The 19307-nt window shown below is 44.4% G+C and overlaps 1 protein-coding gene across 1 annotated transcript; it reads left to right on the top strand.

The window, feature by feature from the left end:
• Positions 1-220: 220 nt before the first annotated feature.
• LOC125374216 (mucin-2-like) lies at positions 221-18205 on the top strand. Its single transcript, XM_048385137.1, has 2 exons — positions 221-364; positions 16070-18205. The coding sequence occupies exons 1-2, from the start codon at positions 221-223 to the stop codon at positions 18203-18205; spliced, it is 2280 nt and encodes a 759-aa protein (XP_048241094.1).
• Positions 18206-19307: the final 1102 nt, after the last annotated feature.

The raw sequence follows: 19307 nt of genomic DNA on the forward strand, positions 1-19307 counted from the left end.
TACAGGAGCTGACAAGAGCTGACAAGAGGGTGAGTACAGGAGCTGACAAGAGGTGAGTCTAAGAGGTGACAATGGGGTGCGTACAAGAGCTGACAAGGGGGTGAGTACTAGAGCTGACAAGAGGGTGAGTATAAGAGGTGACAAGGGGATGAGTACAGGAGCTGACAAGGGGGTGAGTACAGGAACTGACAAGGGAATGAGTAGAGGAGCTGACTAGGGGATGCGTACAAGAGCTGACAAGGGGATGCGTACAAGAGCTGACAAGAGGGTGAGTATAAGAGGTGACAAGGGCATGAGAACAGGAGCTGACAAGGGGATGAGTACAGGAGCTGACAAGGGGATGCGTACAAGAGCTGACAAGAGGGTGAGTATAAGAGGTGACAAGGGCATGAGTACAAGAGCTGACAAGGGGGTGAGACAGGAGCTGACAAGAGGTGAGTCTAAGAGGTGACAAGGGGGTGCGTACAAGAGCTGACAAGGGGGTGAGTACAAGAGCTGACAAGGGGATGCGTACAAGAGCTGACAAGAGGGTGAGTATAAGAGGTGACAAGGAGATGAGTACAGGAGCTGACAAGGGGGTGAGTACAGGAGCTGACAAGGGGGTGAGTACAGGAGCTGACAAGGGGATGAGTACAGGAGCTGACAAGGGGATGAGTACAGGAGCTGACTAGGGGATGCGTACAAGAGCTAACAAGGGGATGCGTACAAGAGTCGACTAGGGGATGAGGTAGAGGATGGGAATGGGATGGGTTGATTGTTTTATGAAATATATGTCTGTAAGGTCTGTAAGAGAGCAATGCGAGGGATCCTGCAGTTCACTGGCCTACTTGGAGACACTGATACATTGACCGGCCATTTATCGACTTCGCAAAACAAGCTGTTATCTCTCTTGGACGCCTTAATATGAATTTGATAACAGACCACGTGATCGGTCAAGCGGGGAGCTCCCGTGACAGCACCTGCCTCATCGCAGTGATACATGTCATCGACAAGGTTATCAGTGTCTGACGGGGACGAGGGCTCCAGATGCGTCAGCTATCTATCTAAGACCATACGTATCTCCCCCCCCCCCCCCCCCCTTCACCGCCGCTATCTCCCCCATACATAGCCACGCCGGAAGATAATGTGAAGGTCAAGGTTACGTTATACTGGCTTTTTGCCTGTAGTGTTTACTACGCCTGAGTCAGCTGGGCGAGGGAGACTCGCTAAGACTGCTCAGTACGGTTCTCTCTGTTGTATGTGTCAGTTGTTTTTTATATGTAGAGAGGAACCGGTATCAACTTGATGCGTGAAATCAGAAAGCAACTGTTGATTATTTTAGAGGAATAGTCCATGATGTTTAGTTAATTTATACACATCCTGCTGTTCAACGGTAGCTCTACCTGCATACTTCTTTGTTTGTTTGTTGTTCAACGCAACACTCAGCAATATTCCAGATATATGACGGCGATCTGTAATAATCGAATTTGGACCAGACAATCCTGTGAGTAATATCATGAGCATCGATCTACACAATTGGGATACGATGACATGCATCAACCAAGTCAGCGAGCCTGACTACCCTATTCAATTAGGTTCATCATGCGACAAACACGGGTTGCTGAAGACCCATTAGAGCCCGGACCTTCTCTGGGTTCTTTGTTTGTGAATTGATCCATTCATATTAAAGCATAAATACATGTATACATAATTATACATATATCTAAATGTAATGGTGCATCTACAAAAACATGAAAACATTTTAAAATATTTTTTTAAAAGGGCGTTTTATCCTATTGATCAAAGCAATTGTAGTGAAGTGTTGTGTTTGGGGCATTATTTTCGTATTTTAACATATATTTATGAAACATTTAGGGAAGGATCCGAGGTAGCCCAGTGGTGTAATCGTTGACTCGTTACACCTAAAACCCGGGTTCCAATCCCAACTAAGGTAGAGTATGAAGCCCATGGTAAAACCCCACTCACTCACTCACGCAAGGTTTGACCGTATTTTCACAGTTTAGACGTTTCTGGTCGGGACTTGTAGCCACATGGAGGAGATACGCAGTTGCGGTCCTGCCCAAGGGGATTACTTCCCCGGAGAACCAGATCAGAAGGACTCAATACAGATGACTATCTGGATATTCTTCCCCTCGTCCAGCTAGATCGCGAACTGATATCCGAACTGAGCGAACACAGACAGCGTCGCGCCTGCTGTGCTAGGGATCGCGTTGCGCGGTACAGCGCTGTATCCTTCAGGCCTAGTGGTCAAAGCTGCTCACGGGAGGTATTTAATCGTTACCAGCATCTACACATGCCCACAAATATGTTGTCGAGATGGTAAATGTGATAGTGATACCATCTGGAAAAGATATGCTGAGGGTTTCTTCGAGTTCCAATGAACCAAGATAGCGTGGAATTATCATACCTTTGTATTTTTGTAAGATACGCATCTTGTCTCTGAAATGAAAATATTTTACTAAAAAATGTTTTTACATTATCTTGCTATAATATAGTAAATTGGAACCCAAAGACACTTTATTTTCAGAGACCTGAAAAAACATTAATCTTGACTTGCCAAGTATTATAGACTTGCATGCGATGTATTCTATATATTTCTTACACGGTCTGTATGATAGACGATATTTTTATTTGAGGGTTTGTTTCTGAATCTAACATTCTACTTAAAGGAGCGATTATACACAAATACGCTGTTGTTTGGTGACGACTTGTATTAGTCCAGCTTACCAAGACCCTCTCTGCACAGTTGCTAGCCCCCCCCCCCCCCCCCCCCCCCCCCCCACACACACACCTCAACGTGTTATGTTCTGGGTTGTTCCTTCCCCTTAAGACTGTGTATGCAGCAAGAATCGATCTATTCTGGTAGATGCGGAAGTACATGAAAAGCATCACTCATACAAAATAGATATGAGAATGATGTATTCGGACCCATTTTTCATTAAAAACGCTAAAGTCAATATTTGTAAGGCAACGTATTATTTTAACTGAGCGCATCTGCTTACTTGGTTTACATTTGGGGTTATATAAAGAAATATCTCGTTAATCTTCGTGTCAGAGTCGGGTCTCGAGGGTGAGATTTGTCAACAGATTGAGTTTTGAAGTTTGGTCGAGCATATTACTGCAACAATTGTAAACGTAGGCGACAACGCTTAGTTTTGGCTTCTGTCAAATCGAATTGATTTAAAATAATATCGGTTATTTGTAATAGTTACTTGTTTTCTGTTAATGTCTGTACCCTACTGATCAAAACAAACTTCCCTCGCGACCGCGCAGGGAAAATGTCGTGCAGTTATAGTGTTTGCTTTTACAGCTTTTACACAAGAAAGCGCCTGGTCGTGAGAGCAAGATTGTTTGGTTTAAGCAGTATCTTACGTCCTGATAAGGTCATGTATTATTGACCCGTGGAGATCCGGCGTAACGGGATCGGGTGGTCAGGCTCGCGGACTTGGTTGATGCATGTCATCGTATCTCAGTTGCGTAGATTGATGCTCATGATGTCAGTCGGACCGCCTCCGTGGTCTAGAGGTGGAGCGTCCGCCCGGAGAGCGGAAGGTCCTGGGTTCGATCCCCGGCCGCGTCATACCAAAAGACGTTAAAAGATGGTACTTATAATTACTCTGTCTGGCGTTCGGCATTAAGGAGCTAAAACAAGGACTGGTCGGCTAGGAATCAGTATACTGTGTCCGAGTGGGGTATTCACGTTTAACTGCGGTATGGTATCTCAGTGGGCTAGCACTATAAATCGCAGCCACACACACACGTGCTTGCACAATTTCACCTCACCTCACCTCACCTCACCTCACCTCACCTCATGATTGTCTGGTCCAGATTCGATTATTCACAGACCGCCGTCATATAGCTGGAATATTGTTGAGTGTTGCGTTAACCAACAAACAAACAAGTAAGCAGGTAGAGCTACCGTTCAAAAGCACGCATCTGTGTATAAATTGACTAAACACCATGCAGTGCAGCGTTAAACAACAAACAAGCAACAAGCAAGACTGTCGACACCGCCGTTATATGAGGACAACAGGCAACATTAGACCGGGGTACTAACACGGTGCTCTCATTCAGCAAGTGACTTGTTATTCTGGTCCCTCGGTCACGTGCTGCTTGACAAGGAAATAACTTGTTTACGTTGACATGTACACAGTTTTTTTAATGTAATATCTTTCATGTCCGCCACGTGTCCTGGTCGGTTTCAATATGCCTGCTCTTGTTTATTTGATCCATGGCAGGCTTTACACACAAAACACACACACACACACACACACACACACACACACACACACACACACGCACGCACGCACGCACGCACGCACGCACGCACGCACGCACGCACGCACGCACGCACGCACGCACATACACGCACACACAACACACACATACACACACACACAAAATTCCGATCTATCGAATTAAACCTTATACTGATTTCCGAAGTCATTAGTATAAAAAGAAGAAATTGGTTAACATAAAATCCAGAACACAACACACACACACACACACACACACGCACGCACGCACGCACGCACGCACACACACACCACACACGCACGCACGCACGCACGCATGCACGCACACACACACATGCACACACACAACACGCGCGCGCGCACGGACACATACACACAAAACACGCACACACACACAAAATTCCGAACTACCGAATTATACCTTATACTGATTTCCGAAGTCATTAGTATAAAAAGAAGAACTTGGTTGACATAAAATCCAGAACACAACACAACACACACACACACACACACACACGCACGCACGCACGCACGCACGCACGCACGCACGCACGCACACACATACACACACATACGCATAACACACACACAACACACACATACACACACACAAAATTCCAAACTACCGAATTATACGTTATACTGATTTCCGAAGTCATTAGTATAAAAAGAAGAACTTGGTTGACATAAAATCCAGAAGCTACATATACTGGTCCTTTGTTGGTTGGGTTATCGATGTGTGCGTGTTGCCTACATCCGACGCGCCTCGGTCTGCTGTTCGTGAATCTGTTGATGAATCAACATGAAATAGTGATGACACCAGGTGTTCGCGGGCAGGTCGGCGTAGCCTGTCCCACTAGTAGCACACGTCACAAACACATGGAAAGGCAATTCAATAGTTAGAAAACTAATTTGGTACAGGACAAAATGGAGAATTGCATCAGACATTTTTGTCACTGACTAGTCAACTTTTTAAATGTCTCCACATTTCTACCATAAATCTTTTTGAAAGCTAACGTAATGACACTTATGTGTCAGATTTTAGTGTATAACTCGATTTTTAACGGAAATCAAAAATTAGATTAAAGAAGATCAATTGAGATACACGTGATACATGTATAAAGTATATATCATTCATAGTTACTTTATAACGACTGGGAATGAAATTACCATCTATTTCTACAGCAGCCAGCTGTGTGTGTGTGTGTGTGATAATGAAAGACGCACGTGTACATTGCACCGAACGACTGCCACTAATTGTTACACACATCAAAGGTCATCATATGTACTTACGCCTCAAATATGAGAATATACTTGTACGATACGCCCTCCGACTATCCCTAATCATCGACGCGAACATCCGGCGTGAGAGGGAGAGTGTTCGTGTGATCAAAGCGCATTGTGTGCACATTTCAACCCTCGTTATTTTAAGCAAAAACCAGTAGCGTATTTGTTTACTATTTTGTTATATACTGGAATGACGCTTGATTGACACTGTTAAACGCAGTACACTGAGCACTATATTTTGCATACGTATGGGTCCGATTAACGATAATATTTTATACGGAGGAGAGTGTTGGAATATAGTCCGGTTTGGACAGTGTCCATTATATACAATATCCATTCCCTGCCCCATCAACGATTTCTCCGCAATAGGCATCGTAAATGACGTCAAACATTACGTCATAGCCTTAACATCAGTAACGAGGCCGAGACAGTGTGTTGACTTCAGATTTGGCATAATATTATTCAGACCTTTTGATACGCCCCCTGCTCGCTACTCTATCCGATGGGTCGCGTGATAGTTACAGCGTTGTCAATATCTGTCACTCTGAAATCTGCATCCGTGTTCACGTCATCAGCTGACACGTTTCTTATAACAGGACGTGTGCATCGGATGATATTTACTGCGGAAATAAAATCTCCACCTTATAGCACCGCGTCATGCTAAATCTCCAAATAACGTCACGTATATCCATTCTGTGAACACCAGATTAAATATCGCACTTTCCTGTAGGTATCGTTATGTGTATCGTACAGTTCCGTAAACAATCACATCAGTTTTGTCTTGGATAACGGCTCGGATATCGAATTGCTCTGTAAATGGTAAATCACACAACTTACGTTTCTGAAATATCGTCACGTATATCGTACCTTTTTTGTAAATAGTATATCAAATACCTCACGTTTCTATAAATATCGTCATATATATCGTACTGTTATGCGAAAAGCATATCACACACTTTACGTTTCTGTACATGTCGTCATGTATATCGTACGGTTTTGTGCATATCGTCTCGAATATCATACGTTGCTGTACATATCGTCACGTATATCCTACTGTTCTGTAAATGGTATGACGGCACATTTTTCTGTAATTACGGTTGCGGTTATCGTATTGTTTAATTAACCGTTATCACATATCGCATACTTTGTTAAAATCGCCACTAACATCGTATTATTCTGTGATAAATTATAATCCTCTAATTAAAGTACTGTTACAGATCTAATACTGTTCGGCTAACATTTTATCAATATGTCATATATTTCTATAGATAGCATTTTAAATGCAGAACCAACATGTGGGAAAAATAACAGTGCCCTTGTAAATATGTATATTGCACCATTACATAAAATATCGAACGTAAATATCTTCTGCAAACATCATGTATGTCACTGTTACATAAAATATCGTACATAAATATCTACTGCAAATAACATATTATTATATTGCACTATTACATAAAGTATCGTACATAAATATCATCTGTAAATATCGTTACGGATATCGAACAGTTCTGTAATAATATCCCTTATCCTACAATCTTGGCGTTCTGGATGCTGAAGTGTAATGCTATCCACATCATGCATGTTCTGTGTTGGTTTACATCCTATTATCAACACTGGTTTGTATGGGCAGACATGCAATAACAAGTCATTGTGTAGTAAAAACGTTGAATATATTAGCCTGAGTGTGTATAATTGTGTACAACCACGCCCTAATGTGTATATAATCAGTAATTTTAACAGGGACCGTGCTCTTCACACAAACAGTAAATAATTATATACTGCGTATAGTCAATAGTTTCTGAATTGTTAGTTTCATTTGCGTGTGACCTGTCATTTTATGTAGCCCTGTCAAAATGTCACAAGGTGTCACTCGGAAGCCGGAACAAGACTTTCCTCTATTCCAACAGCAATAATTAATATTGGGCCCATTGCTCCAACTCGCGTGGTGAATGTCACAGGAGCATCGCGTGCTACACTGCACGGTACTGAGTATCAAGGGCTTACGCAACCATGACTCGATGTAAACAGGACGTACATATCTATATTACAAAACTGAAATAACAATAGCAGTAACATATCATTTTGATGTTTTGATCAATATCGGTATATAGAGGTATTAAATGTTCGGTTTGTCACCCGTCTATTTATTACAGCAATATTCATTTAAATATATTACAGTCAATTTGCAAAATAATTATTTCTTTGATTAACCGTTATTCCATAGTTTCATTGTACACAGCGCAGTATTTCAGCTTATTTGTAAGCTGATTGTTAGTAGTAATCGTTTTTGTTTATTATTCAAATTATTAAGTTATGCATGTTGCAGCAGCTGTTGGTGAATATTGTACTGACAATTTCCATGGAATGTTGTTCAACCTAACCCTGTGCTTGTGGGTTTCACCTTAGTGGTAACCATCTGACATGTATCACTTCGGGTTTTCCTCTTACATCAAGCTGACACGCCGTGATATAACTGGAAGAGTGTTCAAAGCGGCGTTCAACCCAACTCAGTGACTCAGTGACTCACTCACTCACTCACTCACCATCTTCTTTCATCCATCGATTTATCCATCAATGTAACAGCTGTTAATCTATGATCTGTATCGATCATCCATCTGTCTATCATGTTTTCAGTATCTACTATCTCCCTATGTCTGTTGATGAAGCTGCCTAGCTGCATATCTCCTTCCAACTACATGTATATAGATATTAATCTATCTATTTTTCTACCTGTATATTTACACACAAGACGACACGTGCCTCTATATAAATGTGCGTATGTTACGTTTGTTAGTTGATCATAAAAACTTCAAAAAATTATTATTATTATTATTATTATTATTATTATTATTATTATTATTATTATAATTATTCTTATTCTTATCCGTGCTGTCTATCAAATGCGTGTATAAATCTGCCACATTTCATACAGCATGGTAAACGCTTGCTTTACGAGTAAAAGTAAATTGGAACTGTTGCATAAACAGCTGAAATGACAATCAAGTTCGACAGTCTACAGTTCATGTTAGCTTGGAAACTTAGTATTTTACGACCAGATGGTTTATGTTTTATAGCGTTTATTCGGTCTCCAGACAGGCATCATATACTTGATATTTAAATGTCACCTCTGTGTTACATATATCACGACATGGGACTGAGGTCGTCTTGACCCTGGTGAACAAATTGATTTGTGTGTCAATTACGTTACTGACATGTGCACTAAACATACACTGTTATCAAACGTGAATACTATGTGGTGCAGATGTACAGTGTACAGTAACGAGGTATTGTGGGTATTGGTCTGGTACAAGGATGTGTGTGTATCCATGTGTGTGTTGTCTATGTTGATAGAAGGATGTTAGTGTACCCAGGTGTGTATTGGTGTACATTGATAGAAGGATTTACGTGTACCCAGGTTGGTATTGGTCTACATTGATAAAAGGACGTAGGTGTACCCAGGTGTGTAGATGTACCCAGGTGGGTATTGGTCTACAATGATAAAAGGATGTAGATGTACCCAGGTGGGTATTGGTCTACATTGACAGAAGGATTTAGGTGTACCCAGGTTTGTAGATGTACCCAGGTGTGTATTGGTCTACATTGATAAAAGGATGTAGATGTACCCAGGTGGGTATTGGTCTACATTGACAGAAGGATGTAGGTGTACCCAGGTTTGTAGATGTACCCAGGTGTGTATTGGTCTACATTGGTAGAAGGATGTAGGTGTACCCAGGTCGGTATTGGTCTACATTGACAGAAGAATGTAGTTGTACCCAGGTGTGTAGATGTACCCAGGTGGGTTTTGGTCTACATTGATAGAAGGAAGTAGGTGTACCCAGGTGGGTATTGGTCTACATTGATAAAAGGATGTAGATGTACCCAGGTGGGTATTGGTCTACATTGACAGAAGGATGTAGGTGTACCCAGGTGTGTAGATGTACCCAGGTGGATATTGGTCTACATTGATAGAAGGATGTAGATGTACCCAGGTGTGTAGATGTACCCAGGTGGGTATTGGTCTACATTGACAGAAGAATGTAGGTGTACCCAGGTGTGTAGATCTACCCAGGTGGGTATTGGTCTACATTGATAGAAGGATGTAGGTGTACCCAGGTCGGTATTGGTCTACATTGACAGAAGGATGTAGGTGTACCCAGGTGGGTATTGGTCTACATTGATAGAAGGGGGAAGATGTACCCAGGTGGGTATTGGTCTACATTGACAGAAGGATGTAGATATACCCAGGTGTACAGATGTACCCAGATGGGTATTTGACTTTGTTGGCAGAAGGATGTAGATGTACCCATATGTTTATTGGTCTATGTTGATAGAAGGATGTAGATGTACCCATGCGGGTATTGGTCTACATTGACAGAAGGATGTAGGTGTACCCAGGTGTGTCTTGGTCTACATTGATAGAAGGATGTAGGTGTACCCAGGTGGGTATTGGTCTACATTGATAGAAGGGGGTAGATGTACCCAGGTGGGTATTGGTCTACATTGACAGACGGGTGTAGATGTACCCAGGTGGGTATTGGTCTACATTGATAGAAGGATGTAGGTGTACCCAGGTGGGTTTTGGTCTACATTAATAGAAGGATGTAGATGTACCCTGGTGGGTTTTGGTCCACATTGACAGAAGGATGTAGATGTACCCAGATGTTTATTGGTCTATGTTGATAGAAGGATGAAATGTACCCAGGTGGGTATTACTCTGCATTGGCAGAAGGATGTAGATGTACACAGATGTTTATTGGTCTATGTTGATAGAAGGATGTAGATGTGCCCAGGCGGGTATTGGTCTACAATGACAGAAGCATGTAGGTGTACCCAGGTGTGTAGATGTACCCAGTTGTGTATTGGTCTATGTTGACAGAAGGATATAGATGTACCCAGGCGGGTATTGGTGTACATTGACAGAAGGATGTAGATGTACCCAGATGTTTATTGGTCTATGTTGACAGAAGGATGTAGATGTACCCAGGTGGGTATTGGTGTACATTGACAGAAGGATGTAGATGTACCCAGGTGTGTAGATGTACCCAGTTGTGTATTGGTCTATGTTGACAGAAGGATGTAGATGTACCCAGATGTTTATAGGTCTATGTTGATAGAAGGATGTAGATGTACCCAGGTGGGTATTGGTCTACATTGACAGAAGCATGTAGGTGTACCCAGGTGTGTAGATGTACCCAGTTGTGTATTGGTCTATGTTGACAGAAGGATGTAGATGTACCCAAGCGGGTATTGGTGTACATTGACAGAAGGATGTAGGTGTACCCAGGTGTGTATTGGTCTATGTTGACAGAAGGATGCAGATGTACCCAGGTGTGTAGGTGTACCCAGGCGGGTATTGGTCTACATTGACAGAAGGATGTAGGTGTACCCAGGTGGGTATTGGTGTACATTGACAGAAGCTTGTAGGTGTACCCAGGTGTGTAGATGTACCCAGGTGTGTATTGGTCTACATTGGTAAAGGGATGTAGGTGTACCCAGGTGGGTATTAGTCTACATTGACAGAAGGATGTAGATGTACCAAGGTTGGTATTGGTCCACATTGATAGAATGATGTAGGTGTACCCAGGTGGGTATTGGTCTACATTGACAGAAGCTTGTAGGTGTACCCAGGTGTGTAGATGTACCCAGGTGTGTATTGGTCTACATTGGTAAAGGGATGTAGGTGTACCCAGGTGGGTATTAGTCTACATTGACAGAAGGATGTAGGTGTAACCAGGTGTGTAGATGTACCCAGGTGGGTTTTGGTCTACATTGATAGAAGGATGTAGGTGTACCCAGGTCGGTATTTGTCTACGTTGATAGAAGGATGTAGATGTACCCAGGTGTGTAGATGTACCAAAGCGGGTATTGGTCTACATTGATAGATGGATGTAGGTGTACCCAGGTGGGTATTGATCTACGTTGATAGAAGGATGTAGATGTACCCAGGTGTGTAGATGTACCAAAGCGGATATTGGTCTATGTTGATAGAAGGATGTAGATGTACCCAGGTGGGTTTTTGTTTACATTAACAGAAGGATGTAGATGTACCCAGGTTTGTAGATGTACCCAGATGTGTATTGGTCTACATTTGTAGAAGGATGTAGGTGTACCCAGATGGGCATTGGTCTACATTGACAGAAGGATGTAGATGTACCCAGGTGTGTAGATGTACCCAGGTGGGTATTGGTCTACATTGGCAGAAGGATGTAGATGTACCCAGGTTTGTAGATGTACCCAGGTGTGTATTGGTCTACATTTGTAGAAGGATGTAGGTGTACCCAGATGGGCATTGGTCTACATTGATAGAAGGATGTAGATGTACCCAGGTTTGTAGATGTACCCAGGTGTGTATTGGTCTACATTTGTAGAAGGATGTAGGTGTACCCAGATGGGCTTTGGTCTACATTGATAGAAGGATGTAGATGTACCCAGGTTTGTAGATGTACCCAGGTGTGTATTGGTCTACATTTGTAGAAGGATGTAGGTGTACCCAGATGGGCTTTGGTCTACATTGATAGAAGGATGTAGATGTACCCAGGCTTGTAGATGTACCCAGGTGTGCAGATGTACCCAGATGGGTATTGGTCTATGTTGATAGAAGGATGTAGGTGTACCCAGGCTTGTAGATGTACCCAGATAGGTATTAGTCTATGTTGATAGAAGGATGTAGATGTACCCCGGTGGGTTTTGGTCTACATTGACAGAAGGATGTAGATGTACCCAGGTGTGTAGATGTACCCAGTTGTGTATTGGTCTATGTAGAAATACAGTATGCGACGATGTACCCAGGTTTGTAGATGTACCCAGGTGTGTATTGGTATACATTTGTAGAATGATGTAGGTGTACTCAGGTGGGCATTGGTCTACATTGACAGAAGGATGTAGGTGTACCCAGGTGTGTAGATGTACCTCGGTTGGTATTGGTCTATGTTGATAGAAGGATGTAGGTGTACCCAGGTGTGTAGATGTACCTCGGTTGGTATTGGTCTATGTTGATAGAAGGATGTAGATGTACCCAGGTGTGTAGATGTACCCAGGTGGGTATTGGTCTATGTTGATAGAAGGATGTAGATGTACCCAGGTGTGTAGATGTACCCAGGTGGGTATTGGTCTATGTTGATAGAAGGATGTAGATATACCCAGGTGGGTTTTGGTCTATGTTGACAGAAGGATGTAGATGTACCCCGTTGGGTTTTGGTCTACATTGACAGAAGGATGTAGGTGTACCCAGGTGTGTAGATGTACCCAGGTGGGTATTGGTCTATGTTGACAGAAGGATGTAGATGTACCCAAGTGGGTTTTGGTCCACATTTGCAGAAGGATGTAGGTGTCGGGCGTTGAATAACAGCAGTCATATTTGTTTCCTTCAACGGCCATCTATGTTTCCCTATATTTGAGACTGCCTCCGTGGTCTAGTGCTAGAGTTTCCGCCCGGAGAGCCAAAAGTCCGGGGTTCGATCCCCGGCCGCGTAATAACAAAGACGTCAAAAGATGTTACTCGTTAGCCTGATTTGCGCTCGGCATTGAGGCATTAAAGGGCTAAAACAAGGACTGGTCAGCTGAGAGTCAGTATACTGTGTCTCAGTGGGTATTGGTCTCCATTGATTGAAGAATGTGGGTGTACCAACGTGCATTGTATCTCAATTAGCTAGCACTTTAAAATCGGCATCAATCCGAACTAGTACAAGCAGCCACACACACACATGAGCATGCACGTTGCTTTATAAGTGCAATAATCTCTGACGCGACATTAAACCTCATTTCACCTCACCTCACCTCACCTCACCTCACCTCACCTCACCTCAGCCTATATTTCATGATCTGAAAGCAGGCAGATGTTGATACCGTGGCTTTACGGCATAGGCATATTCGCCGATTAAAGCCATTCGTTATGCGACGAAATTCAATTATTTTCATGACTTAGAACTGACAAGCCCAACGCGAATATTACCACGTGGTTTCAAATCATTTTGTCCACCAGGAGATACCAGTCGATAATTCAGAAACGTTACCGCATAGACTCTATAGTTAATCGTGTACCTTACAATCAGCCTTTTCAAAGTTTTGTATAAAATAGGCATTGTCGGCAATCGCTCGTCTGCACTGTGTGTGCACGATGGAAGCCGAGATAACACAAAACAACCGCCTGGCGCCCTAAATGACCTTTTTTGATCATCAACAATAATCGGAATATTTTAATATTTTAAAATTTATATATTTTTTTCTGTGTGAGCACGAACGGAATATCGTCAATAGTTTCAGCTGCATTCAATGTTGAATGGCAGGTTGCATTTTCCTATAATATTATGTATATAAAATACCACATGTGACCAACAGTTTCCCATTTGATTGAACGATAAGTACGGTTCATTTGTATTTTCTATATACTAATATAGATATTTTGAAAACTACAACGGGGTCTTACTTCAACAATATACAATCAGGTATATGAGTATGACAATATCTTTGCCAACCTATAAAAAAATACCATCAGAAATCTTAAATGAGCCATCCACATTAAAAGAATCAAGCCGACCATCAACAGAGACCAAGGTTACTTTATCCGCTAACTATCATGGGAGAAAGCCCTAAGTGATGCAGGTCTTAGACGCTGACCACTTGATGAAACCCACGAGATTGGGTATGGTGCTGACAAACCTAGAAACTAACATCGGGGCGAACCTGATTCTAACCCACGATCACAGGGTTCATGCATGATCAAGGGACGCAACTCTTCACAGCAAATTGCGGCGCCTTAGACGACTGGGCCATCTTTGTCTCTCATCAACCAGCACAACACACTGTAACTACACACTGCTTCAAATGCTTCCACCAGCAGGTCTCGTCCTTTGCCTCTCATCAACCAGCACAACACACTGTAACTACACACTGCTTCCACCAGCAGGTCTCGTCCTTTGTCTCTCATCAACCAGCACAACACACTGTAACTACACACTGCTTCCACCAGCAGGTCTCGTCCTTTGTCTCTCATCAACCAGCACAACACACTGTAACTACACACTGCTTCCACCAGCAGGTCTCGTCCTTTGTCTCTCATCAACCAGCACAACACACTGTAACTACACACTGCTTCCACCAGCAGGTCTCGTCCTTTGTCTCTCATCAACCAGCACAACACACTGTTACTACACACTGCTTCCACCAGCAGGTCTCGTCCTTTGCCTCTCATCAACCAGCACAACACACTGTAACTACACACTGCTTCCACCAGCAGGTCTCGTCCTTTGTCTCTCATCAACCAGCACAACACACTGTAACTACACACTGCTTCCATCAGCAGCTCTTGTCCCTCGGTTTATCCCCGATCATCTAACCCTTGTTTAGTTGTTGTGTTTTTGTGTTTATTTGTTGTTTCTGTGTTTATGTTTATCCCCGTGTATATGAAATCATAACTATATAGTAATGTCCCACTCAATTGTTGAACATTTGCTTGATAAAGCACTAGCATGTGTATTGAAGCGTCACATGGAAACAATAACCACCTTAAAATCAACAAAACCACTCTGTTTTCACGAGTCGTGTTGGAACTTGTCTCTTGGCGCCGACGGTTCGAAATATCAACATGTCAATTTAAACTCCTTCTGGCGCTGGCTAGATCAAATCACCTCTTCCATTTTTAAGGCATTTCACGTTTTAAAGTTCAAATATCCAGTATCATAGTGACAAAGTAACTCCAAAGCAACAGTCTAAATATCAGAATGTCATTTCTTCCCCTTCAAGCGCACTCATAGGTCAAAAGCATAATTGTTTGGTGTCAGTTGATGTCATATGCACTAAACATTGTTTATACATTTGCACCAAAACTAACATATTTCACTACAATTTAAAAAATTCCCTTGACATTAAGTAAAGGCATTCAACCGGTGCAAACACCTCGACAGAAAGTTAATCAAGTTCGGTTTTTTGTTGATTGTTGCAAATGTCATTTCTTCTTTCATATCATACACAAACCAGAAAGTGCATACATTGCACTTACAAGCCATCCTCGGAAAACAAGGGCGTGCATTCTATATTGTACCATATACAACCCTGATGGACATGGGTCAGTTGACCAATCGCTAGAGACCAGTCAAATGTATTCATGCTAAACACAAGGACTGATACCCTATTGCTTCGCTCCGGTCTCTTGTTGTAGTTTCTGATATTTCTTCTTATTCCAGTGAGGGGCGGTGGTGTAGCCTAGTGCTTAAAGTGTTCGCTCGTCATGCGGAAGGTCTTGGTTCGAATCCGCATATGCAAATACAATGTGTGCCGCCCATTCGGATGTTCCCACCATGATTTTGATTGAATATTGCTAAAAGTGGCGTAAAGCCATGCTCACTTACTCACGATGTCAAACCAAATTGACGCAATTTGTACACGTTTGTTTGAACTTGGACTTGGTGCTGACAGATCAAGGTATATGTTATGTGGGATTCGAACCTTCTGTCAGCGGATCCTAAAAAGGCCATTGGACCAGTGCCTGCTGTGCCACTGGTGAAATCCTGTTTAATCCTAATCAGATTGGGTTGAACATACACCAGAACACCGGAACACAAGAACACGGGAACACCGGGCCACAAGAACACCGGAACACCAGAACACCACAACACTGGAACAACAGAACTCCGGAACGCCACAACACCGGGACACAAGAACACCTGAACACAACAACACCGGGACACCAGAACACCGGAACACCGGGACACCACAACACCGGGAAACCACAACACCGGAACACCACAACACCGGGACACTGCAACACCAGGACACCACAACACCGGGACACCACAACACCGGAACACCACAACACCGGGACACTGCAACACCAGGACACCGGGACACCGGGACACCATAACACCGGAACACCACAACACCGGGACACCATAACACCGGAACACCACAACTCCGGGACACCAGAACACCGGAACACTGGGACACCGGAACACCGGAACACCACAACACCGGAACACTACAACACCGGGACACCAGAACACCGGAACACCGGGACACCACAACACCGGAACACCGGGACACCACAACAGCGCACCACAACACCGGGACACCACAACACCGGGAAACCACAACACCGGAACACCGGGACACCACAACACCGCACCACAACACCGGGACACCACAACACCGGGACACCACAACACCGGAACACCAGGACACTGGAGCACCACAACACCAGGACACCACAACACCGGGACACCACAACACCGGAACACCGGGAAACCACAACACCGGGACACCGGGACACCACAACACCGGGACACTGCAACACCGCACCACAACACCGGGAAACCACAACACCGGGAAACCACAACACCGGAACACCAGGACACTGGAGCACCACAACACCAGGACACCACAACACCGGGACACCACAACACCGGAACACCGGGAAACCACAACACCGGGACACCGGGACACCACAACACCGGGACACTGCAACACCGGGAAACCACAACACCGGGACACCGGGACACCACAACACCGGGACACTGCAACACCGGAACACCGGGACACCACAACACCGGGACACCACAACACCGGAACACCACAACACCGGAACACCGGGAAACCACAACACCGAAACACCACAACACCGGGACACTGCAACACCAGGACACCACAACACCGGGACACCACAACACCGGAACACCACAACAACGGGACACTGCAACACCAGGACACCGGGACACCGGAACACCACAAAACCGGAACACCACAACACCGGGACACCAGAACACCGGAACACCGGGACACCACAACACCGGAACACCACAACACCGGAACACCACAACACCGGGACACCAGAACACCGGAACACCGGGACACCACAACACCGGAACACCGGGACACCACAACAGCGCACCACAACACCGGGACACCACAACACCGGGACACCACAACACCGGGACACCACAACACCAGGAAACCACAACACCGGAACACCGGGACACCACAACACCGGGACACCACAACACCGGGAAACCACAACACCGGAACACCAGGACACTGGAGCACCACAACACCAGGACACCACAACACCGGGACACCACAACACCGGAACACCGGGAAACCACAACACCGGGACACCGGGACACCACAACACCGGGACACTGCAACACCGGAACACCGGGAAACCACAACACCGGGAAACCACAACACCGGGAAACCACAACACCGGGACACCGGGACACCGGGACACCACAACACCGGGACACTGCAACACCGGAACACCGGGAAACCACAACACCGGGACACCACAACACCGGGACACCACAACACCGGAACACCACAACACCGGAACACCACAACACCGGAACACTGGGAAACCACAACACCGGGACGCCACAACATCGGGACACCACAACACCGGAACACCGGGAAACCACAACACCGGGACACCGGGACACCACAACACCGGGACACTGCAACACGGGAACACCGGGAAACCACAACACCGGGACACTGGAACACCGAAACACCGGGACACCACAACACCGGGACACTGGAACACCAGGACACTGGAATACCACAACACCGGGACCCACAACACCACAACAATAGGGCACCAGGACACCAGGACAACGGGGCACCGAGGCACTGGAATACCACAACACCGGGGCACTGGAATACCACAACAATAGGACACCAGGACACCAGGACACCGGGACACCGGGACACCGGGGCACCGGGGCACCGGGGCATCACAACAACAGGACACTGCAACACCGGGGAACATGCTATGAATAATTAAGGCAACTACAACGCGTATGTTTTTCATAACAAGTACATGTTATTTAAAAAATAATCTATCTGTATTCATGAGATTAAGTGAAAATCTGTTTTTATTCCGTAGTAAATGTGTTAATGCTATGGTTGATAACAACCCCCAACTTACCTACTTCCAAAACCGATAACGTACAGCTTTGCAAAATTTTCTCTTTCCGCTGTTTTGCAATCTGTTAATTGAATGAATTTACGATACGGTGCATTTCATGAAACATGCTCGGTCTCATACCTTGCTTTTTCGGTAGTCGGCCATTGAATACCTTGTCCAATTGTGATTTACAAGGCGGCATTATGGGCAACAGGCCACAATGAATAGTTTGACTGACTATTATGCACGCGTTTATAACAGTTAAAATGTTCAATACATTTGTATAGGGAATCGGTAGGACGTGGTTTGTTTGGACAACTGCACATTGAATACCAATGTGTGTTAACGTACAGGGCTTCGTGACATTCATTATTGGTCAAGATGACATGAATATTTCTCGCAAAAGTACATATGGAATTATCCTTTTATCTAGTTCTTCCTCTATCCATTTTCAATACATTTGATACAAAAGACTTACGACTATAAAACGTCAACGTCAGAGATTGTCCAGTCTCGATTACGGGACGAAACAGATTCCATTAAGCATATAAGGCATCGGTAATTACATGAAAGGATGTGAAAAATCAGCGATGAAGCCATGCCATGTGTCCAGACTGCAACTTAGGTAGAGGGGGGTTGGGGTGGGGTGGGGTGGGGTTGGTCAGGGTGGGATGGTAGAGGCACGGGGATGAGGTGACAACATCCTCATATTCAGCATGCAGTCTCATATATCCATGGGCCCGTTTTCCACAAAACGATCGATCATAGGACCACGGCGGTCGTAAGTCTGTGTTAAAGCATGGGAGTTAAGATCGTCTCAGCGCTGCGACAGGTTAGTGGGGCCGGGCCACGGTCTGTATATTTACTCC

This window comes from Haliotis rufescens, unplaced genomic scaffold, assembly GCF_023055435.1.
Source record: "Haliotis rufescens isolate VD_foot unplaced genomic scaffold, xgHalRufe1.0.p SCAF_54, whole genome shotgun sequence".
NCBI classification, from domain to species: Eukaryota; Metazoa; Mollusca; class Gastropoda; order Lepetellida; family Haliotidae; genus Haliotis; species Haliotis rufescens.